The 24,027-nt window shown below is 35.1% G+C and overlaps 2 protein-coding genes across 3 annotated transcripts; both read left to right on the forward strand.

Moving 5' to 3' along the window:
- Positions 1-4,414: 4,414 nt before the first annotated feature.
- On the forward strand, positions 4,415-12,140 carry LOC107625124 (uncharacterized). 2 transcript variants are annotated; one of them, XM_088505253.1, is made up of 12 exons: positions 4,415-4,698; positions 4,782-4,871; positions 7,590-7,667; positions 7,940-8,014; positions 8,992-9,044; positions 9,290-9,440; positions 9,720-9,830; positions 10,124-10,250; positions 10,403-10,497; positions 10,673-10,811; positions 11,162-11,214; positions 11,639-12,140. In XM_088505253.1, the coding sequence occupies exons 1-12, from the start codon at positions 4,654-4,656 to the stop codon at positions 11,729-11,731; spliced, it is 1,110 nt and encodes a 369-aa protein (XP_088361379.1). In that variant the 5' UTR covers positions 4,415-4,653; the 3' UTR covers positions 11,732-12,140. The 2 variants fall into 2 exon arrangements, with proteins under 2 accessions (XP_088361379.1, XP_088361380.1); XM_088505254.1 differs by having other exon boundaries at positions 4,509-4,698; positions 11,405-12,140.
- A 9,120-nt stretch (positions 12,141-21,260) lies between these two features.
- On the forward strand, positions 21,261-22,778 carry LOC148573346 (uncharacterized). Its single transcript, XM_088505739.1, has one exon. It carries the CDS (start codon positions 21,261-21,263, stop codon positions 22,776-22,778), a length of 1,518 nt encoding a protein of 505 aa, XP_088361865.1.
- Positions 22,779-24,027: the final 1,249 nt, after the last annotated feature.

Consider the following 24,027-nt stretch of genomic DNA (forward strand, 5'->3'; position numbering starts at 1 on the left):
TGAACTTCTCAAGGTCTCCTTCGGGTTCTGGTCTGGCTCTGTCTTCGACCCTTGCATCCAGGTCGGCTAGGAAGACCCTGGGTGCTTCTTTGGACTTTTTCCTCAGGGAAAGACTGGCGTTGTCGCAAGCAATCGCCATTTCCAAATCTCCCCTGATGGATCCAACCGACCCATCATCAGCAACAAACTTCATTACCAGCAGCTTGGTACAAATCACTGCTCCGAACTCATTGATGGTTTTTCTTCCCAAGATGAGCTTATAGGCCGTGGAGTCCCTTAAAACAACGAACTCCGCCATGACCGATCTCTTTCCTTTACCCCCTCATATGGAGACTGGGAGGGAAACTATTCCATCAGGCTTAATGAAGTTATCACCTAAACCGACCACGCCATGTTGGCGGGTTCTCAGGTCGGTGTCTCAGAGGCCCAGAGCATTAAAGACGTTACGGAACATGATGTTCGAGTCGGCTCTGGTGTCTACGAGGATTCGCCTGACCAGACCAGTTCCCACCCTTGATGTAATTACCATAGGAGGGCTTTTCGGCAAGTCATCAAACCACTGGTCATTTGGTCTAAATGATACTGACGGGACTCTCCTGGAGGAGGGCATGGGACTGGACAACGACATAGCCAAGACTTTGGCATCCTTCCTGCATGCCAACTTCGACCTCGGAGCAACGTCTCTTCTGACTACAACGTTCACAATGGTGAGGCCACGCTCGTTGTCCTCCTCGGGGTCTTGCCTTGGCTTCACAGCGCGGCTCTTGTCATCGCCAGATCGGTCACAATCCCGCCTCCTGGGTTCTCTTATGAGGTGAGAGAACTCTGCCAGCTTACCTTCCCGAATCGCCTGCTCCAGAGCATCCTTCAAATCGAAACAATCTTGGGTCTTATGGCCGAAGCCCTTGTGGTAGTCGCAATAGAGGTTTTTGTTCCCTCCAGTTCTATACTTGAGTTGTCGAGGCTTCGATAGGATGCCCTTGTCGACTATTTGCTGGTAGACCTCGACGATCGGGGCTGTCAAGGGAGTGTAGTTTGTAAACCTCCCTACCCCGGGGGAGCGACTTAAAAGCTTTAGCTGGCCTTCCGTCCTTGGAGTGCTCCTTAGCCCTTTTCCCATTACCGGGATGACGACCAGGGTTATAGGCGGGTTGCCGCTTGTTTGCTGCCACGACTTGGCTAACCTCTTCGTCGTTGATATACTCCCTAGCCACATTTTGGATCTCTTGCATCGTCCACACGGGCTTGGTGACGAGGTGCTTCCTAAAATCCTCGTTCAGCAACCCGTTCGTCAAGCATAAACTGGGCATTGAGTCGGTTAGGCTGTCAATCTCCAAGCATTCATCATTGAACCTGTCCAGGTACTTCCTGGTCAGTTCCCCACTCCTCTACGTCACCCCTAGCAAGTTGATCGGGTGTTTAGCTTTAGCGATACGCATGGTAAACTGGACTAGGAAGGCGCGGGTTATGTCCGCAAAGGTTGTCACTGAACCTTGGGGGAGAGCGTTGAACCAACGGATTGCCGACCCTGCTAAGGTCACGGGGAACGCTCGGCACCTGACTTCATCACCCACTCCTTCCAAATTCATCCTGGCCTCGAAGGCCGTTAGATGTTCTTGGGGGTCTTGGGTCCCATCATACCTCATGTCCGTTGGCTTATCGAAGTGCTTCGGTAGCCGGACCTCGAGGATCGAATAGTGGAAAGGGGTTGCCCCATGATTACGGGTTCTCGCCTTTTCCTTGGTCTTTCTCTGCTGTCTTCTCAGTTTTCCTCCACGGTATTTCTTGTCGGAGGATGGGTGTAAATTATGGGATCTCGCCATCTTCTTGGCACTTTCCTGCTTTCCCCTTGGATATCTGACTCTAATCGGGGGTTCGGGGTGCATCTGGAGCGACTTCTTCGAGGGCTTCTACCTCTCTTTTGAGGAAATCGGGAACGATCCTGCCTCGGAGCTGGTTGGTAACGCTCCCTGCTCGTCAGTTCTTGCTCCAGATTCTGCACCCTGTGACGTAGCTCTTGCATTATTCTAGCGTTGTCATTCCCCATTCCTCCGAAGGGTCGCCTTTCCTGGGAACGCGAGGAGAGCTCAGGTTGCCACGGGGGGGGGGGGATCTCGTGCTTTCGTTGGAGGAAGCCACGGAGGCTACCCTACCACTTCGAGGGACCATTTCCTCCTTGTGCTGCTTGCCTCCGTCGTCTGCCTCCATGGGGCCCAACAGAAAGTCCATTTAGGCCGGTCCCCACAGACGGCACCAATGTTCAGTACTTCGGGTAACGAACGGGTCAGTGGAGCTCTGAAGGTGAAATGGTAGGAACCAGCCTTGGTCTGGGTCCAGAGGAAGAGGACGGAGACTTAACAACCTCCCGAGCTGCTGCGAAGTGAAGAGGGGTGGGGGCGCCACCTGCAATGACACTCCGACGCTCAAGTCAGGAATGATGCAGATGGTGGTGAGAGAATAAAGAGGGTAGTGACGTACCGTGGGGGAGGGATAGGGCCCTCCCCATATTATACCCTGTCAGTAGGGCGGGCCCCACAGGAGAGGTCTCCTTCCTGGAAGCTTCCCTTCCCAGTTATCATGTGGCTGGTTACAGAGGAACAGGTGTCTGGGTCGTGATCCGAACGTGAAAAACCTGATAGGCCGGCCCCTCGGGTCAGGTCATCCCGTGCATAGAACCGGCTTGGGTAATGCGCAGACTGGGCCAGGCCGTAACAGGTCTTTATATATTTTTCATTGGATCTCTATACTATATTAGATTTTATAATTAAATTTTTATCGTGACAAAAATATTAGAATTAATGGAATATTCCATTAAACAAAACGAATATATCTAACACTTGATTGAATATTCCGTTTTGTTTAATAAAATATTCTGTTAATTCTAATATTTTTGTCACGGTAGAAACTTAGTTATAAAATCTAATATGGTATAAGGATTCAATTGAAAAAAAAATATAAAGACCTAACTAAAAATTTAATAAAACTATAAGAACCAACCATCAACAAAATAATTTAACCTAAAATAACGTATAAAATTTGGTAAATTTTATACCGCAAATTTAAAAAAAATATATTTTAAAAATTAAATTTAATAAATATTATATCACATTTATATCAAAATAAATTATTTTATGAAAAATAATAACATATAATATAAAACTAATTGAAATATAAATATATAATATTTTTTATTAATTTTATTTTAAAATATATATTTTAATTATAAAAACGATTTTGGATCAAATCGTACTTAATCGAAATAGAATCTAAAGTCAACCCAAAAAATAACAAATTAAAACGATAAATTAAAAGCCGACAAAATATACTTCTTGTCATATTACATGTTTGAACATCCATTCATATAAGACCCATAATTAGGAGTAAAAGTGGAATGAGTTGAGCCGAGTATTAATGATAGTCTAAAAGTGGAATTAGTTTTAATGAGTCTGACGTGTGTTAAAAATAGATAGTCTAAACTTTGACCTGTTATTTCTCTTAAGCCTTTTCTCAGGCTCGAGTCCAACTTGTTTAAAACTCGATAAGTCTACAAATTTATTTAAAAAGTCTGTTTCATAAATTATAACTTAAAATAATAAATTTAAAAATTTTAAATTAACATAAAATATATTCTAAAATTTATACTTCATAATTTTTAAAAGATAATTCATTATAAATTAATGGTTAGTCACAAATTATAATCATATTTATAATATATAAATTTTTTTTTTGAATAAAAAAATTACAATCTTAATTAGTCTTAACTATTGATTCTTTTGTTTTGTTTTGTTTTAATATAAATAAATAGTTAAAAATTTAAATTAAAAATAATTTATTTAAAAAATATTTATTTTGACAATTGACCTAACAAGTTTTATAAGCTTTTTTTTATATTTATGGCCTATTTTATTTAACTGGTATGCTTTACAAAAATTCCAAATCTTATTTGTTTAATAAAATAAACCGAACTTAAAACGAGTCGACGTATGAGCTCCGGTCGAGCAGTCTGAACCACTTTCATCCCCAATTCCCCTCCGCTACGTAATACATGACTACACGTTGTACAAACTTCAACCTTACAGCGTGAGTGGCGCACCAATTAGAGTGAAACTATGGTCTTAACTTATTCTGTTATTCAGTCTTTCCCTTCACGCGTAATTGTCCCAATTTTGCGTTTTGAAAGAACATTAAAAAATGTTTTAAGAAGAAAATTAGTCTATAGTGAAATTTAATATTCGAATGTAAAAAAATTTTAAAAATTATTTCAATCAAATATATTTGTTGTTATTTATATTTATTAAATCATTTTTATCAAATATAGATATTATAATTTTTAAAACAATATTTTTTAAAAAATTAACTTGAATAAACTAATTAAAAAAAATTACCAAAATCCAAAGGTCGTAACTCGTAAATTAAATAAGAAAAAAGGGAAAGACCATATTTTGCGCAAGTCAACCAACACGAAGAAGCATTATGGCGAAGCTGATATAAGATTGAAAATGAAAAGTGAATAAAGAATAATTAAACAAGTCATCTTTATTTTGTCTCCATGTGCAGCATCTTCTTCCTTCCAGTCAGCACCACCAACACACAAACACAGACAGTGATCTTAATTTGATTGAAGGGGAAAGAGGAACCCTAGAAAGAAGAAGAATGTCTTCTGATTACGCTCTTCCAATTCCTCAGAATCGCGTCATTGTCAGTGCACTCTTCTCTATTTCTAATTCTAATTCTAATTCTAATATCCGCAAGCAATCATTACTGAATTGAAATTGTGGCAGGTTGGGTTCGGTGGAGTTGGAGTGGATTTACTAGCAACAGTGCCAACTTTTCCTAAACCAGACTCCAAGAACAGAACCACTGACCTCAAGGTACCTATCGATATTTCTTCTTTTTCACTACCATTTTTCCTTTCAACCTCTTTTTCCCCTTAAAATTTAGTTTTCTCTCCAATTACAAATATTATATATATAAAAGAAAAAAAATTATTCTTTTATATGTTTACTTGTTCATGTCTTATTAGACTTCTAAATTACTCACTTCCTTAATATTAGGAGCATTTTTTATCGGTTGTTTTAGGTAAATGTTTTTTCAATGCTACACAAAAAAGTAGCAACAAAATACATAGGGACTGAATTAATACATAATAAGTTAACAACTAATTTAGCGGCGGTACATTTTTTTAAGTATTTTCAGGTTTTTTTTTTTTTTTTTTTTTTTTTTTTTTTTTTTTTTTTACAAATATTAATGCGTTTTGAAAAAAGTGAAGGATGCAATACTCATTCTACGATAATTTTTTTTATATATTTATATGCCAAGTTATATATTTAAGTTTTAATATGTGATATTATTTAAATTTTTATTATCACAAATACTATATTATAAAAATCTTATCAATTAGAATAAGAAATTATCTTTATAAATTTAAATTATTCATATAAAAACGTAGTAAATATATGGTTAAAATCTAATCATATAGTAAGAAGCGGAATATTCTTGACTTAATACATAATATTTAAGTAACAATCTATGTTCTAAAGCTATTTATACACCAAAATCAGTCACTAAAATCAACCACCAATATATTTGTATATAAATATATGAGTAGTTTAATTTATTTTTAATATGTATTTGTGTTCTAATATGTATTTTATACTCATAGTTGACTTTGGTAGCTGATTTTGATATATACGTAGCATAATCGATGTTCTAAAATATAAAAGAAAAAGTTATTTATACCAAAGATAAGATATTGGAATTCTCAATGATATTAATTATATTAAAAATTGTTTTTTATAAATAATAAATTGCATTCTTAACAAATGTTTAAGAATCAAGTTTGTTTTTACTGCATGGAGTTATCACTATTATTGGTGTACTATCATATAATTAAATATTTATTTTTTTATTTTTAAATACAGAGAGAAGTAGATGAAATTAATTTGTATTAAATTTACATTTTATATTGAAATTTTCTAATTTATATAATAAATCCACGATCCACCCCTTATCAAGTGTCCAAAGCAAGACACTAATTAAATAAGTCTCGGGTCGTAAATAATAGTTGGATGGGGTAATCATGTTGTTAAACTCCGGTGATTTTCTTTTCTTACTTTCCTGAAATGGTTTTAAGTGGGAGTCATTTGCAGCATGATTCGATAAAGCTTTACTTTTATTTTTGTTGTCTTGGACCTGTCATTTTTTTGTTTTGTAAAATATATATTATATACTATAAACTATTTTAAACTTGAAATAGTAATTTTAATTTAAGGTTTCCTTATTTTAGATTTTTTTGTTCAAAATATGTTAGAAAAAGTTTGGTTGCAAATTATTAATTATAGGTTTAAGTTTTATAATGGGTGATTTGTAGGCTTACTTGTTTGTTAGGTACGGTTAGTTTTATTTTTATTTTTTTAATTTCTTTTCATCATTATTTTATTTAATTATTTTCATCCTCGTTATTATTACTAGTTACTAGTATTATATACAAAAAAAAAGGACCAGTTTTTTATAAAGTGGTGGAGAAAGTTCTTTCGTTTTCACACCTGCATTTTAATTTTTTGCGAGGTGACACATTTATTGTTAACAAAAGGATATATTTAGATACCAAAAACAAAAGGATCTATTTTTTTTTCTAAATGGTTTTTAATTATAAATTATTTCCATTAAGGTAGACTTTTGGCAGCTGAAGTTATGGCATTTTGAAATTTTAAAAGTAGTTTATTAGAATTTTCAGTATTTTAGTAACTTACTTCTTTTTTTTAACAGCAAATACTTCATGAAATACAAGTAAAAAAGTTAATAAAATACAAGCGTAGTTAGCACAAAAACAAAGAGTGGTTGTTACATGAAATAAATCCATTATATACACAATGTAAAAAACTTTAGAGCAACAGCTAATCAAATTGCAAGCAGGTAAGCGTAGGAATTAATCCCTAAAATAAATACATAGGATTATACAGTAATTACAAACCTAAAAAAATTTGTCAAATATGGCAAATCATAGTGGACAATTATCACAGCAGGTGACTATTCATCATAATTTAGCAAATAACAATAAACTTTTCTTGATGGACTATATATATATATAAATGCTACGTGCACACAAAATCAGTTACAATGTATTTGTATATAGATATATATGTTGTTTAATTCATTTTTAATGTGTATTTTATATTTTAAAATATATTCTATACAGTTGACTACATGATTTTGTGTGTGTGTATATATTGTTCACCTTCTTTTTGCCACCCAAGCAAAGCCTCATGGGATCTTGATGGACAATATATACTATGAAGTTATTTTGCACTATATCTGCTTTTCTTTTCTGTTTGTTTTTCTTGTCCTTATTGGCATTTATAATACAATAATACTTTGTCGACAGGAATCTCCATTTGGAAAAATATTTGCAAGCTTCTAAACTATATATTTAGCACTTGTTTTTAATTATAGTGTTTAAAATCCATATGAAAAGCGAGGAATGAATAGATGAAGATGCATATGGTTTATGATTTAGGATATTTATATTCTACTTGGGATAGGGAGTCTGATCGCTGTTTGTTTGCAATCTTTCCTGCTCGATTTGTTAGGTCCAAGGTGGTGGAAATACTGGAAATGCTTTGACTTGTGCTGCTCGTCTTGGCTTAAAGCCAAGGATAATTTCTAAGGTTCCTATTTTCTTTTCTTTTTCTCTATTTTTATCTTGTGCTTAAATTTTATATTTATTTAAAAGAATGGGATAACAATGAATGATCCAACTATAAGCCTTAGTTATAGTAGAAGCCTTGATACTTTTTCATAAACCAACTTCCTTAAAAGCTTAAGCTGCTGGTTAGAGGCACATAAATAGTTATATATCTAATAGTTTCAATGATATTCTACTCAACTTAATGGTGTAGATAATTTCTATTGATTTTTGTTTTTCTGAAATAATTACTAGATTGCAAATGATCCTCAAGGCAGGGCCTTGGTAGAGGAGCTAGAAGCTGAAGGGATTGACACCTCTTTCATGGTGGTATGTATATATATCAAACTTTCCTTTGTTTTCTAGATCTGAATGAATAGCTCGAGTTGAGTATGTTTGCAGTTTCTTGTACATTTTTATCGAAAAAAGGAAACAAAAAGATAGGATAATATATATGGGCAGCCGGGCAGGGTTTGAGGAAGGATTGCTTCCAAAGAGTATAATGTAGGCCATCTAATCAAATAATCACATCAACCATTCTCCAAGGCTCCCCTTTAGATAGGATAATATATATAGCATTTATAATTTAAGACTTATCCTAAAATTGTTTAATATTTGTGTTTATACAACAATAACAACAAAGCCTTGTCCCACTAAGTGGGGTCATCTACATGGATCAAACGACACCATTGAGTTCTATCATGTATCATGTCTACAAAGAGACCGTTTACATGTAGATCTCGTTTGACCACCTCATAGATGGTCTTCTTAGGTCTTCCTCTGTCTTTCACCCCTTCTCCGTCTTCCATCTCATCTACCCTCCTGACTGGTGCTCTGTCGATCTTCTTCTCACATGTCCAAACCACTAGAGATGCGATTCTACCATCTTTTCCATAATAAATGCTACTCCAATTCTCTCTCTTATATCTTCGTTTCTTATTCTATCCAATCGCGTATGACCACTTATTCATCTTAACATCTTTCTCTTTGTCACACTTAACTTATGTTCGTGCTTCTCTTTGGCTGCCCAATATTCTGTACCATAAAGTATAGCCGGTCTAATAGCAGTGTGATAGAATAGAATATCCCGCTGCAAGTACAATTGGTAGGTAAACTTGGAACTTTTTCCATATCAGTAGTTTTATAACCATGAATCGATTCATGAGAAAATTTTGTACTACTATTTTACTTCTCTCGCCAATTGCTTTGACTAAGGCAAGCAAATTAAAGCAGCAAGTTCAACCAGTTCAATCTTGATTGTTTTGGTAATTAATCTTTCACCAAAATCTATTTCCATTTGTTTCCAGATCTCCAAGGAGGGGACTACACCATTTAGCTACATCATTATTGACAACCAAACGTATGTGCCATTGCTTAAATGGTCTACCCAATATTTCAATTGAATAAATGTGTTTCAAAGAAACAAAAGAATGCATGATGATGATATTTATATCCAATGAAAATAATCTATGTTAGAGATGAAACTTGAATTAAAGTGTTAACGAAAATGCTACAAATTCCTTGGTGTTTATGATATATCTCCATCTTAAGTTTTCTTGTTAGATAGATTGCCATTAACCATAATCATGATGTTTTAAAATTTAGGAAAACACGCACTTGCATATTCACTGAAGGATATCCTAAAATGATACCGGAAGATCTTCCACGACCTCGTTTGTTATCTGCATTGGATGGAGCGAAATTGGCTTATTTTGATGTAAGAATGCCAGAAACTGCTCTTCTCATTGCTCACGAGGTAAGTTAAATAAGTTAGTTCTTTCATAAAAAAATTTATCTTTTCAAATTTTCATGATTGTAATTGTTACAATGTACTCTTCTTCTGAAGAGGTTACTAACTCCAACAATGCCGATCATTGACGGTAGGAGAATTAGCAGTGAAAAGTCGAGGCTACGTTTCTGTTCGAATCAATTAAGAAAAAAAGAAAACTATATATGAACTTTTAGTGGATTCATAAACTTTTCACATACTGTTCAATGAATCTTAAACTGATTTAATTATATTTTGTTCTTGTAGGCATTTAATCGAAAAATACCTATCTTAGTTGATGTTGAAAGGCCAAGGGAAGGATTGGACGAACTCCTACCACTGACAGATTATGTTATATGCTCGGAAAAATTTCCACAGGCAAGTAACACTGTTGTCATGAAGTAGAATTTCTCAGAAAAATGCTTGTGAAATTTTCTATTAGGTTGGATTATTCTTAGACTCCAAGATTTCATGAGAGGATCATGAAATTTATTTAACTGATATTTAGCTTTCTATTGTAGCCAAAGAATGACATAGAAAAGTATTGACAAACACAACATGGAAATGTGAAGATATGAATTTATCTGATTGAAATTGAATGTTTATCTGATTCATTGTGATAAATGATTTTCTTAACTGAGTCATAACTTCTTACACTGACATCTTGTCAGGCTTGGACGAGAGCATCGACTATTCCAAGAGCACTTGTTTCGATCATGTTAAGGCTTCCAAGACTCAAATTTGTAATCGTGACTTTAGGAAAGAATGGCTGCATAATGCTTGAGCAACTTGCGGATGGTGAACATACTTTTTCTACCCTCTTGTTTTGATCTTGTGAAATTGGATTCATATGCTAGAATAGGGAGAAAAACTATAGCATCTGGTTGAATAACCATCTTTTGTGAATTTGATTTCTTTATAGAAAGTAAGTTGCAAAGTTCTTTTCGCAGAGAGTCCCCTATTAGAAGAAATTGATATCGATAGCGACTTGGAGTCACTATCAAAGTCGAAGGATGATAGCACCATGCCTACAATCATAGCCTCGGTATAACTGAGCGAAACTAGAAACTTTTTATCCAACTGAAATTTGAGATGTGATGTATTAGGAAAGTTTGCCACCTTTTAGAAGTAGTTATTGATTTAGTTGAGCTATTACTAGTTATTTTAAATCTTGGCAAATACTACTTGTATTGATCTTTTTTTCCGGTTAATCCTTCCAGTCCATAACAAGATTTACTGCAGAAGGAATAGGATCCGTGTGTGGAAGGTTATCTATTGGGACTGCTGAAAAGATTCCAGAATCAGAGATTATTGATACAACTGGTGCCGGGGACGCATTTGTTGGAGCTATTTTATATGGTATGCGGAAACTCTTCCCATTACCTTTTTGCATTTACAAGCTTGAATTGTGTGATTTTCACATTCAGATAAACCATATGAGGATAATTCATCAATTCTACATAGACTTAAATTTTGTTGTCCTTTACTTCTAGTGTTAACAGGCCAAGTTTAGACATGATTCATAATAGATCACACTAGCATCATTTGATCCATGTAGCCAACTCCATTTAGCGGGGCGAGACTTTTTGTTGTTGTTGCTTCTAGTCTTGGATAGTATTTTGTTTTGCTGATTGGTACCTTCATTGTTTGATGATACAAGTATACAACTGCAAAATTTACAAAGCCTTTTATTTTATATGTATTTGCAGCTATATGTGCCAACTTTGATCCAAGGGCAATGTTGCCATTTGCTTCTTATGTGGTAAGCAATCATTTAATTGAAGATGGCATAATATGGATTTATAATCAGTGTTAGGAAGAATAAAACAGGATTTCACACAGATGCACAATATTCATGTGTTGGTTAATACTTAATAGACTTTGAAAAGATCAAATCTTTTGAGAAGAAAAGTGTTTCAACTTTCAAGGACTAAAATGGATTCATTTAACAGTTTGTATGAAAATTGGAAGACAATGAAGCCCATACCAATTACCAGTTTATATAATGTCACATAGTGAATTTGAGGTTAGATATATAATTATTGACGTGTTTCTGTTTTTCTGATCTGCCTAGTAACTTGAGCGTTCAGGATGAATAATTTATCATGATATATTATCAGAGTCTCTATGAACATAATGTCAAAAAGTTTGATCCTTACTACCTCGTTGTTTAATGTCAACCGTAGGCTGCGGCCAACTGTAAAGCTCTTGGAGCTCGAAGTGGTCTTCCATATCGCACCGATCCATATTTGGTATCAGTATTTGCTCCGCGCTGGTAGAAACTCAAAGCAATTGTGAAATCTCCAATGTAATATGTGCAAGAAAAATAATGATTCACAATACAAAATTGAGCCTTTACATGATCTCAGTTTGTAACTTAGCATTTTGTTAAGCTTGCCCTTTGCACAAGTTTTTATAGCATTTGTTCTGTTGGTGATACTAAGTGTACAAGTGTTTTTGACAACCAAGTCTGACCAAGTTGAAAGAAGGTGGAGGAGATGCTGGAATTGAAGTTGAATGCGTGAATAACAGAGATGAAAAAACACATAAAGATACTTAGTTAGAGTTGGTTACAAAAATAACTTATTCACCTAGTATTTTTTTTTTTTTTTTGTCGTTTGTTTTAATTTCTATTTGTAATTTAAGTGTAATGAATTTTTCAAGAAATGTCAGGATTGTTTTTGCTCATTTTTTATGGTAGTTTTTATTAGTGCTATTAAATAGAAATGTTTAACTTTTTCTTTTTTGTTAGAGTGAACTACCAACTCGGTTGCTGTCTATTTCTCAGAATGATAACGCAACTCCTTAAAATAAAAACTCCCTGCCCTCTACTTTCGTGACACAACGTGGTCCCTGTGGGTGTTTTTCCGTCAACTCTAAACGGAAAATGCTGATGTGTCAGGTTCATAAATGGACAGGGGCTTAATTGTCTCTAAATTCAAATTGGTTAGAAGTTTATTTGTCCTTATTCTTTAAATAATATTTTTTTAAAAAAATTTTATTCATTATATTAATATTCTTTTTTCAATAAATTATTGAATATACGGTATAATAAGTACAAACTAATAAATAAATTATTCAAATTTAAAAATATCTTTTATTATGAAACTAAATAAATAATTCTCAAATATAATTTTCAAATATATATAAATAATAAATATTAAAATTTGGTTAATACATTAATAATAATAACCTTATGATATACTATTAGTATTATGATTTAGATAATTTTTACAATAAAATAAAAACTAATGAACACATTATTTAATATATAGTAAAAATTTTTTGAGTAATAACAAATTTAATTTTTTTATCTCTTTAAACTAAATTAATAATTCTATTTGATATCTTTACACTAAAATACACTATGAGTAGGCTACTAATACTAAATGAAATAAAACATAACATGAATGAATTCTTTTTTTTATCCTTTTAAGCATGGATTGACATGAATACCAAACAAGTAACCACAAATAATATACAAATATATTAATATATTGATATTGATGGTACTATCTTTTGTTTTCTCTCGTTCATTTAAATTGAGAAAGTATTTTGTACTAGTGACTAATTTATTATCCCTTTTGTTACCATAAATTATATCTAAGAATTGATATTTGATTGTTATTAATATATTTTTAAAAACATGTATTTAATTTTTAAGTTTAATTTTATTTTATAATTTTATATTTTTATTTAATTATAACCGGATTAACTGGATAAATTAGTGACTCAACGGTTGAACCAGTGACCTAATCGTATGACCAGGTCAATTACCGATTCGATTCTGATAACTATCTGCAAAAGTCATTCGAGTGGAAGACCATTGCATCACTCTTCGCATAATACAACTTTATGACTGGAGGGTAGTACATGCAGGATGGATGGTGGATTGGAAAAACTATCACAACACTCGGTTGCGAGAACAACATCCCCTTTCAATTTGGAACTTTAGACTTCCTATTGATTATCGCGATTGGTACTTAAATTTGTTCTTAGTATGGCTAAGATTGTCCAAGGGAGTTCTTCAGCAACCACCTCAGCAACAACAATTTCTCAGTATCCAATGTTTGAACCATAAACTCTTTTGTGTAAATAGCTCATTCAACTGATAATATGTTGCTCGGACAAGCCCAACATAGGAAGATTTCGAGCACCCTTGATCACTGAAATTATGCACTCGACAAGGTTTGTCGTCATGTGGCCCCATTGACGTCAAATGCCAATACCCACTTTGTAACTCCGATGTTGTCACACCATCAGGTATATGCCTTGCCTCGCTCTTGCAACCTCTTGTAGTTGATGTTGTACTCTTCTACTGTCCTTGTGTTGAGTTAAGAAATTAACTAAATTAATTAGTTATGACAAACATTATTTTTGGGCAAAATAAATAATTAGTGTTGATTAATTTAATTGCATATTACTAATTATTTATAAAATGTTGCAGCTCAAAATTTGAATTACAGCCCTAAGGAATGAAAAATAAAACAAGGCTAATGGGTTAATGACAAAAACGAAGCCCATAAGGAAACAAGGCTGAAAAAAAAACAAAACGGACAAAAAAAAAGGAAGTGATCCGATCCAAGCCCTGGTACTTCACTTGGTTTAAACTCTTTCCATGTGCTTCAACCAAAAGCAACGTACACTTCTCTGTCTCAGTCAAATCACAGAAGTAAGAAAAAGTGCTTAGTTCCTAAGCTAGTTATGAAAGAAGAGGAAAGAAAGAGAAGGTTAGGCAAGAAAGGCTGAGGTCAAATCAACAAGATCAAACCAAATCCAACTTAGGTTAAAGGTAACCCATTTCCTCTTACATGCAACACACTTTCTTCTCTTCATCTTTAACTCTCTGTATCTCCATTTTGAGCTATATGAAAAAGAGGATTTCTGTTCCTCTCTGCTGTGAATCCACAGTCTCAAACATGTCTTGGGGACCAAGTTGGTTTTCAAGGGCTCAGATCAAGTTGACCATTGGAAGACTCTTGTGGTTGCTGCTTTATGGCTTTCGGTCAAGATGAAGAAGTCAGAAGCAAAGTTTCTACTCTAAGGTTTATTGAGAAAAAGTGAATCTGTGGGTTGGTGAAACTCAAGGCTCAAGGTGTTAACCTTGGAAGAAGAACCCAGCAACATGCAAGGAGATAAAAGATGACTTTCTGCTCATTCAGAAGTAAGGAGAGAAAACCAGAGTTGTGTGAGTAGTGTTCTGTAAAGAAGTTCCTCTACTTGGATAATGCTTTCTTTCAAAGAAGCATTCAGCCAATACTGCAGAACTCAAGCTGAGGTTTGCAAATTTGATTTTGCACATAGCGAAGAGGCTGTTGATGAAGTCAATCTCTTTCATGTTTTACAGATTGTGATGTACTTTTCTATATTTATCTTTCTGTAATTTCTTGTGAGAAAAGGCATTGTGAGAAAGCTCAAGTAAAAGCCATGAGTGGAAAAAGGCTGAGTGATACACTTGAGAGAAAAGCCTAGAGTTTATTTCAGATTTCTTTAGGTATGTCTGTGTCTTGTATCTTGTACATGTAAGGTATCCCTTTCTTAGTTGGGTTAGCACTAAGAGTGAATAGTTAGGAATTAGCATAGCCAATGTCAAGTTAGGTTAGAACTTGAGTGAGAAAGGATTGTGTCAATCTTGTGGAATTGGTGTATGTAATACTGTTAACTATAGTGGAAATTTCTCCATTGTTGTGGAGGAGACTGGACGTAGGTTGCATAGCACAAGGCAACCGAACCAGGATATATGCTGGTGTTAGCTTTTCTCTTCTCTGCACTGTTCTGTTTTCTGATTTTTATGAGACAAAAATAAATTGTCTCATAAATTTCCGCTGCTGAATTCAAACAGAATCAGAATTGAAAGTTTGTTTTAAAAGGGTCATAACAGCAACTAAAAAGAACGGCATAGATTTAACCCCCCTTCTCTAAGCCTACCACAACCTTCAATTGGTATCAGAAGCTAAGGTCTCAAGAATCAAGCTTAACCGCTTGGAGCAAAGATCCAATGGCGAACAACCTGGGCACAACCACAGTTGCCTACACCCTCACTGAAGGCCAGTCAAACAACCGGCCACCTTTCTTTAACGGGAAGAACTATTCCTACTGGAAAGAAAGGATAAGGATTTTTATCCAATCCATTGACTACAACATATGGAAGATCGTTGTGAGCGGTCCCAAGATCCCAACAAAAACAAGTGCTGATGGAGTGGTGACTCCAAAAGAAGAAGCTGAATGGAATGAAGATGATAAGAAGAAGATAGAGCTGAATGCTAAAGCAATCAACCTTCTTCACTGTGCTATCAGCTTTGAAGAGTACCGGAAGGTGTCTAGATGCAAGACAGCCAAAGAAATCTGGAAAAAACTCCAGGTTACACATGAAGGCACTAAACAAGTCAAAAAAACGAGAATTGATATGCTGCGAAAAGAGTACGAGATGTTTAGCATGAAGGATAGAGAAAGCATTGATGAAGCGTTTGAGAGATTTTCAATCATAATCAACAACCTTGATGCTATGGGTACAAACTATGCAGAACAAACCTTGGTGAGAAAACTCCTTAGAAGCCTCACAAAAGAATGGAAAAACACTGCCACTGTCCTAACCGAGAGCAACAACATAAGTCCCATAACCTATGATGAGCTGAGAGGAAAACTCCTTGCCTATGAAGCCACACACAAAAACATAGACTCAAAGAATAAAAAAGGGAATAGCCCTCAAGTCACAAATAGAACCAAAAGAGAGTGAGTCTAGTGATGGTATTTCAGATGATGAGCTTTTGTTTTTTGCTAGGAGATTTAGAAGGATGATGAAGAACAAGGGCAAATACAAGGGTTCAAGTTTAAAGGAGCACAAGATCGACTTGAGCAAAGTGACGTGCCATCACTGCAAGGAGGCTGGACACTTCAAACTAAACTGTCCAAAGCTTAAAAAGGAGGATAAAGGAAAGAAGGAAAGAAAGAGAGTACTCATGGTAGCTTGGGAGGATCTTGAGAACGACTCAAATGAAGAAGAAGAATCTGAAGGAGATGACAAAGACTGCTTTATGGCTGGAAACAACAATCTTGATGAGGTAAATTACTATGATTTGACTATTGAGGATTTACATGCTATTATTGATGATCTTACTTTAAACACCTCAAAACTGCTTGACAAGTACAATGAATGCAGATCTGAAAGAGATGTGTTAAGAGCTGAAAATGATTTTTTTAAAAGAAAAAGTGAAGGAAACTGAATGTGCTTTGGACATCATTGAAGAAAACAGATTTTTAAAATCTGAACTTGAAAAATTAAAAGGAAAGCACATTGTGGATCCTTCTCATGAGTTAATTACTGAAAATAAAAGATTAAATGATATGATTAAAAGACTGAATGGTGACTTAGCAAAATTTGCTCAAGGTTCCAGTAACTTGGACAAATTACTTGCAAGTCAAAGACCATTGTTTGAAAAATCTGGTTTAGGCTACATAGCCAAGGAAGATGCAATTTCCAATACTTCCTCTATAAAATTTGTGGCTTCTTCATCAAATACCAAATCCATGCCAAACAAATCAGGTATTGGATATGTTTCAACTTTTGAAGAAAAATTTGATGAAGTGTACACAAGTGAAACTGAACCTTCACCAAGAACCAAACCAAGTTCAAACAGGCCAGGTTTGGGATACATTTCGAAAAATGAGGCTATTTTCAAGAAACCATCATTTTTCAACAAAACCTCATATTTGAAAAATCCAAATGTTCAAAGAAATTCTGGTGAAAATACTTTTGCAAAGAGAAATAACTTAAACAAAAATCAGTTTTTCAAAAGAAATACTTCTCCTCCAAAAATCAGAAAATTTCAACCATTTAATCATTTCAAACAATATAACTCACCTCAATTTCAGCGACACACATAAGAAAATCATTGTGTTAATTGCAAGAAATTTGGTCACTCATATGCACAATGCTTCATTGAAAAGAGAGTTGTAGGAAACAAAGTCTATAATGTTGTTTGTGACTTCAATGCACTTGGGCAACCAAGATGGATTAACTTCAAAGGATCCAAATTAATTTGGATACCTAAGGCTACTTGAAACTCTTCATGCAGATTTGCCTAGCATCTAAGAACAAAAAGGACATGTGGTACATGGATAGTGGATGTTCAAGGCACATGACTGGAAGGTCAACCTACTTCATCAAACTAAATAAGTATGATGGAGGTTTTGTGACCTTTGGAGATGATGGTAAAGGTAAAATCATTGCTGTTGGAAAAGTAGGTAATGAGCAATCTACTTTCATTGATGATGTACTGTTGGTATGTGGTTTGAAGCACAATCTTTTGAGTATAAGTCAGCTGTGTGATTTAGGATATTTAGTAATTTTCAAAAGACTTGAATGCTGCATTGTTAATGAAAAGACAAATGAAGTAATATTTGTTGCCAAGCATTTTAATAATATGTATGGACTTACTCTTGATGAACTAAACGATCAAAATGTAGCTTGTCTTCACTCTAAAGAATCTGAAAAGTGGTTATGGCACAAGAGATTGGGCCATGCAAGTATGTTTCAAATAAACAAACTTGTAAAGAAAGAATTAGTAAGAGGCCTTCCTTTGATAAAGTTTGACAAAGACATCACTTGTGATGCTTGCCAAATGGGAAAACAAACAAAAAGTTCTTTTAAACTAAAGGAAAATATCTCTACTAAAAGACCACTTGAGTTGCTACACATTGATTTATTTGGTCCAACAAGAACTTAAAGCCTAGGTGGTAAACATTATGGTTTAGTAATTGTGGATGACTATACTAGGTTTGGGTGGGTTCTATTTCTTTCACACAAAAATGAAGCCTTTTCGGCCTTTGAACCTTTTTGCAAAAAAATTCAAAATGAAAAGGATTTTAAAATCTCTTCTATAAGAAGTGATCATAGAACTGAATTTGAAAATAATTTATTTGAATCCTTTTGTGAGAAATTTGGAATATCTCACAACTTCTCTTATCCAAGAACACCACAACAAAATGGTGTTGTGGAAAGAAGAAATAGAAGCATACAAGAGATGACAAGAGCTATGCTTTGTGAGAGTAATGTTCCAAAATTCCTTTGGGCTGAAGCGGTTAACACGGCTTGCCACATTTTGAATAGAATAATCATAAGAAAATTTTTGAAGAAAATCCCTTATGAACTTTGGAAAGGTCACCCACCAAACTTAGACTACTTGCACATCTTTGGATGCAAATGTTTTGTTTTAAATAACAAGGATAATTTGGGAAAATTTGATCCAAAGGCGTATGAGTGTTTGTTTGTAGGATATTCCACAACTAGTAAAGTATATAGGGTTTATCATCAAGATGCTAGGATTATTGAGGAGTCCATACATGTTACATTTGTGATACTAATTTGGTGCAAAGCATTTTGGAAGATTGTGATGCAAGAAATCAAGCTCAAAAGGAAGATGAAACCACTCAAAATAATGAAAAAGGAAATTCTGGTCAAACTGAACCAAAAACTGCAACTGCTGAAAATTAAAGAGACAATTCCATTTTGTCTCATGAATCTGAAGGAAATCCTGAAGCCAGCAGCACTCAAAATTCCTTGGTATCTGAATCTGCCTCCAAATCCACCAGACCTCGTGAATAGAGATTCTTGAAGAATTATCCTGAGGAATTTGTCATTGGGGATGTTTCTCATGGAGTGCAAACACGGTCTTCCACTAGAAAGGCAAATGAAGGATCAAACATTGCCCTTCTTTCGCAAATAGAGCCTCAAAACGTCAAGGAAGCCCTTAGTGACCCCTCTTGGGTTAAATTTATGGAGGATGAGCTTCTTGAGTTTGAAAAGAATCAAAGTGTAGACTTTGGTTCCAAGGTCAAGTGGAAAGAAAGTGACCGGCACCAAGTGGATATTTTGGAACAGGTTGGGAGAAGATGGTAGCATTGCAAGAAACAAGGTAAGGCTAGTGGCACAAGGATATGACCAAGAAGAAGGAATAGACTTTGATGAATCCTTTGCCCCTGTTGCCCGAATGGAAGCCATAAGACTTCTCTTAGTTTATGCTGCATTTTGTGGTTTTAAATTATATCAAATGGATGTGAAATGGGCATTTTTGAATGGTGTGATAGACAGAGAAGTGTATGTGGAGCAGCCTCCTGGTTTTGAAAATAAAGAGCATTCTAATAATGTTTTCAAATTATCTAAAGCTCTCTATGGTTTAAGACAAGCTCCTAGAGCTTGGTATGAGAGACTTAGCTCTTTTCTTTTGAAAAATGGTTTTCAAAGAGGCACCACTGACACAACTCTATTTATCAAGAATTCTAATGATTCCTTCATTCTAGTTCAAATATATGTTGATGACATTATTTTTGGATCAGCCAATGAATCCCTTTGTTCTGAATTTGGAAAACTCATGACAAGTGAATTTGACATGAGTATGATGGGGGAACTTAATTTTTTCCTTGGGCTGCAAATTAAACAAACTGAAAAAGGTATTTTCATTCATCAAGAGAAGTATGCCAAGGAATTAGTTAAGAAATTTGGTATGAAAATGCCAAACCTATGGGAACTCCCATGCATCCTAGTTCAAAATTAGATAAGGGAGAAACTGAGAAAGATATTGATGAGACTAGGTATAGAGGAATAATCGGTTCTCTTATGTACTTAACTTCCTCTAGACCCGATATTGTGCAAAGTGTTGGATTGTGTTCTAGGTTCCAATCCAAACCAAAAGAGTCACATCTTTCTGCAGTTAAAAGGATCATTAGATATGTTCATGGCGCATCCAACTTTGGTCTTTGGTATCCTAAGATTGATGATTTTTCTGCAGTTGGTTATTGTGATGCAGATTTTGCTGGTGATAGAGTTGATAGAAGGAGCACTTCAGGCTTATGTTGCTTCCTTGGGAAGTCCTTAAATGTTTGGTCAAGTAAGAAACAGCCAACAGTGGCTTTATCCACTGCTGAGGCTGAGTATATAGCTGCTTCTTCATGTTGTTCTTAGCTTTTATGGTTAAAAACACAGCTTGCCGACTACAAATTAAATGCTGAAAATATTCCCTTGATGTGTGATAATATGAGTGCCATTAATATTTCTAAAAATCCAGTTTTGTACTCTCGGACTAAACATATTGAAGTGAAACTTCACTCAATAAGAGAGCATGTCCAAAAGGGGAATATTAGCATTCAATTTGTTAAATCGGAAGAGCAATTGGCAGATATTTTCACAAAACCATTAGCTGAGGACAGATTCTGCATGCTTAGGACCAATCTAGGAATTTTGAGTTATGATTTTTTGTTTGAAAATTGCTGATATATTTGTTGGAGCTTTTTGTCTCATAAACATGTATGAGACAATTCTGGGCAGAAGATGAACGTTCCCCTTAATCAGCGTGTTCTGGGCTTGTTGCAAGTGAAAAATTGATCTGGGCCAACCTCAAGTCAGATCTGGGTAGTCCTATGTGTTTCCTTAAAACCAATCACTCCAGGGCCCAAATATGAATGTTACAAATTTTTGTTTGGTTGAATTTTTTGTTGGGCTGTATGTTTAAATTTTTTAAGGATTTTTATTTAATTTTTTTATCCAAAAATATTTTCAGTATGATTTGATTTTTTTTTGTTTTCAACATTTAAAACAAAATTTTAATTTCTTTAATCAAATCAAATCTTTCTTTTATGAGGTCATGTCTTTTCAAGTCATTTCAAAAGGTGATGCAATTGCATAGTTTTGGAAATCTATTTTTGGGTACGGTTACCAACATTCCCTCTCTTCCCTCCATAACTCCTTCTCAAACCTTTCGTTTTCACCACTACCCTCATTACTCTTTTTCTTCTTAAAACAAAAACCACCAAATGAGGAAGAAAACCATAGCACACAAGCCTCCTCATGAAAAGGTGTATAAGCTTCCCTCCAAGCCTTCCACATGCTCCCAAGACCGAACCTTCACACCTTCACCATCTCCTCCTACCTCTCCTCCTCGCACTGCTCCCATGGCGCGAACCAAGACCATACCAAGGTATCCTGCCCCTGCCAAACCGACGCCACCACCTAAGGCAACGCCATCCAAACCAAGCTCCTCGAAACCTAGCTCATCCAAGGGTAAGCGTCCTGCTGTTGAAGAACCTGTTCCTGAGACAACAAAACCTAAGTCAAGGTCTGTTCCTTTGCGCTCACAAAGAGGTAACCCTCATCTCCCTCTCAAATCTGTTAGAGAACCAGACATTGATCCTTTTGCTCACAAATCGCATTTCATGACATCTCACTCAGACTATAACCCCCATCGTTTCAAATCTGCCATGAACCACGATTTTTATGAGGGAGTTATTCAGTATCGTACTCTGTGTCCCTCTTTTCTTGCGGATTTACCTACTTTGAAAAAGAAAGGTTTTCTTTTTGTTGAAAATTTGGAATTTTTAGACTGGAATCACCTTTTCAAAATAAAAAAACCTGTGTATCCACTGTTAGTCAAAGAATTTTATGCAAACATGACTTACCATGAAGGAAGTGTGCATTCTTATGTTAAGGGCAGAGACATTATTTTAAATAATGAAACTATCAGTGATTCTTTGAAGTACACTGATGTTGGGCCGTGTGCTTATACGTCTGTAAAGTGGGATGAAAGAGTTGGTATCTCTTACCATGATGCTTTGGCTTACATTTGTGAACATGTTTCCTTAATTGATGGCATCACACCCACTCACAAAATCCTAGGATATGAACGTGCTCAGTTGCACCGAATTGTCAACCACATCTTACTTCCTCAAAGTGGTTCATATCAAAGGGTCTCTTACATAGACACACTGGTTTTGTATGCCCTAATCACTAAAACAGAAATTTCTTTTGCCTATTTAATGGCTAGATACATGTTTGATTCTGTTAGAAGTGAGAAAGATAAAGCACTACCTTATGGCATATTTTTAACTTGCATATTTGAACATTTTGGTGTTGACCTGTCAAATGAGGATTATGAAAAAAGATATTCATACCTAAAAGGGGGTGGTTCAGTGAAACAGCAAAAAGGACCCACTAGATCTGAAAGGGTGGTCCTAGATGATGAAGATGATGACTTTGTCCCTGAGGAATCTCCTGCTCCTTCCACTGAGGGTACTTCCATCTCTAATGGGAAGCAATATGCTCTGCTGAATGTTGTCAAAGATGTCGTCCAGGAGTTTGTCTTCCAATCCAATCATATGATTGCCATGAGCAAGGAACAAAGGAAGCTAGCTAGCAAGCATAAGAATTTCCTAAGGAAATCAAGGGATAGAGTGGCTGTGTTCATGACCTTCATTGATAACCTTCAAAAGGACGAAGACCCTGCCACTGATGTTGAAGAGGAAGCTGATTCGGAGGAAAATGGTTCTGATGTCTAGAAATTGTCTCATGAAAACTGCTGCTGCTGCTCTCTTTTTGTCTCATGAATTCTGTTTCTTTTGCTACTTTTCAACTATTTTATCTTGGATTACTGTAATAACTCTAAATACTGCTGCACTCTTGTTAGCTTAGTTAGAACCTTGAACTATGATCTAACCTTTTCTTGCAGGATTTATAATCATGTTTTTGTTGATCTTGTTAATTTTCCACCCTTGATGACAAAAGGGAGAGTAATGGTTAGGATATGTTGCTTTTTGACTGCAATGTTGTTTTTGACTGCCTTGAATGATGAAGTTTATTGGTATTACTGCAGCCACTAGTATTGTTTTGGTTTGTGACTTTGTTTGGCTGCTGTATTAGAACTTGCTTTCATGATGTGTTGGGCTGATTCTGTGATGTTGTTTGTTCTATATCCCTTAGACAAAATAATTGTGTAGTTCTTTATTATGTTCTCTTTAAGTACAATGTACAACAGAAACGAAAAGGAAAGCATAAATCAAGCGGGAGCTACTCTTGAAAAAGAAAAGGGGGAGCAACACCAAAGCAAGAAACATCAATCAAAGGGAAGTTTTCCAACTTTACCAAATTTCAACTCTTTTGATTTTTGTTTAAATATGTTTGTCATCAAGGGGGAGATTGTTGAGTTAAGAAATTAACTAAATTAATTAGTGATGACAAACATTATTTTTGGGCAAAATAAATAATTAGTGTTGATTAATTTAATTGCATATTACTAATTATTTATAAAATGTTGCAGCTCAAAATTTGAATTACAGCCCAAATGGAATGAAAAATAAAACAAGACTAATGGGTTAATGACAAAAACGAAGCCCATAAGGAAACAAGGCTGGAAAAATCAAAACGGGCAAAAAAAAGGAAGTGATCCGATCCAAGCCCTGGTACTTCACTTGGTTCAAACTCTTTGCATGTGCTTCAACCAAAAGCAACGTACACTTCTCTGTCTCAGTCAAATCACAGAAGCAAGAAAAAGTGCTTAGTTCCTAAGCTAGTTATGAAAGAAGAGGAAAGAAAGAGAAGGTTAGGCAAGAAAGGCTGAGGTCAAATCAACAAGATCAAACCAAATCCAGCTTAGGTTAAAGGTAACTCATTTCCTCTTACATGCAACACACTTTCTTCTCTTCATCTTCAAATCTCTGTATCTCCATTTTGATCTATATGAAAAAGAGGATTTCTGTTCCTCTCTGCTATGAATCCACGGTCTCAAACATGTCTTGGAGACCAAGTTGG

Source organism: Arachis ipaensis, chromosome B2, assembly GCF_059453495.1.
Source record: "Arachis ipaensis isolate K30076 ecotype BB chromosome B2, ASM5945349v1, whole genome shotgun sequence".
In the NCBI taxonomy this organism is placed as follows: Eukaryota; Viridiplantae; Streptophyta; class Magnoliopsida; order Fabales; family Fabaceae; genus Arachis; species Arachis ipaensis.

What these genes read in the sequence shown, in the direction of transcription:
- LOC148573346 (XM_088505739.1), top strand. Translation starts at nt 21,261, where the DNA reads ATGAGGAAGAAAACCATAGCACACAAGCCTCCTCATGAAAAGGTGTAT.
- LOC107625124 (XM_088505253.1), top strand. Translation starts at nt 4,654, where the DNA reads ATGTCTTCTGATTACGCTCTTCCAATTCCTCAGAATCGCGTCATT. An exon ending in TTCCTCAGAATCGCGTCATT is followed by an intron (nt 4,699 to 4,781) that starts GTCAGTGCACTC and finishes AAATTGTGGCAG; the next exon opens with GTTGGGTTCGGTGGAGTTGG. An exon ending in GCTTGAGCAACTTGCGGATG is followed by an intron (nt 10,251 to 10,402) that starts GTGAACATACTT and finishes TTCTTTTCGCAG; the next exon opens with AGAGTCCCCTATTAGAAGAA.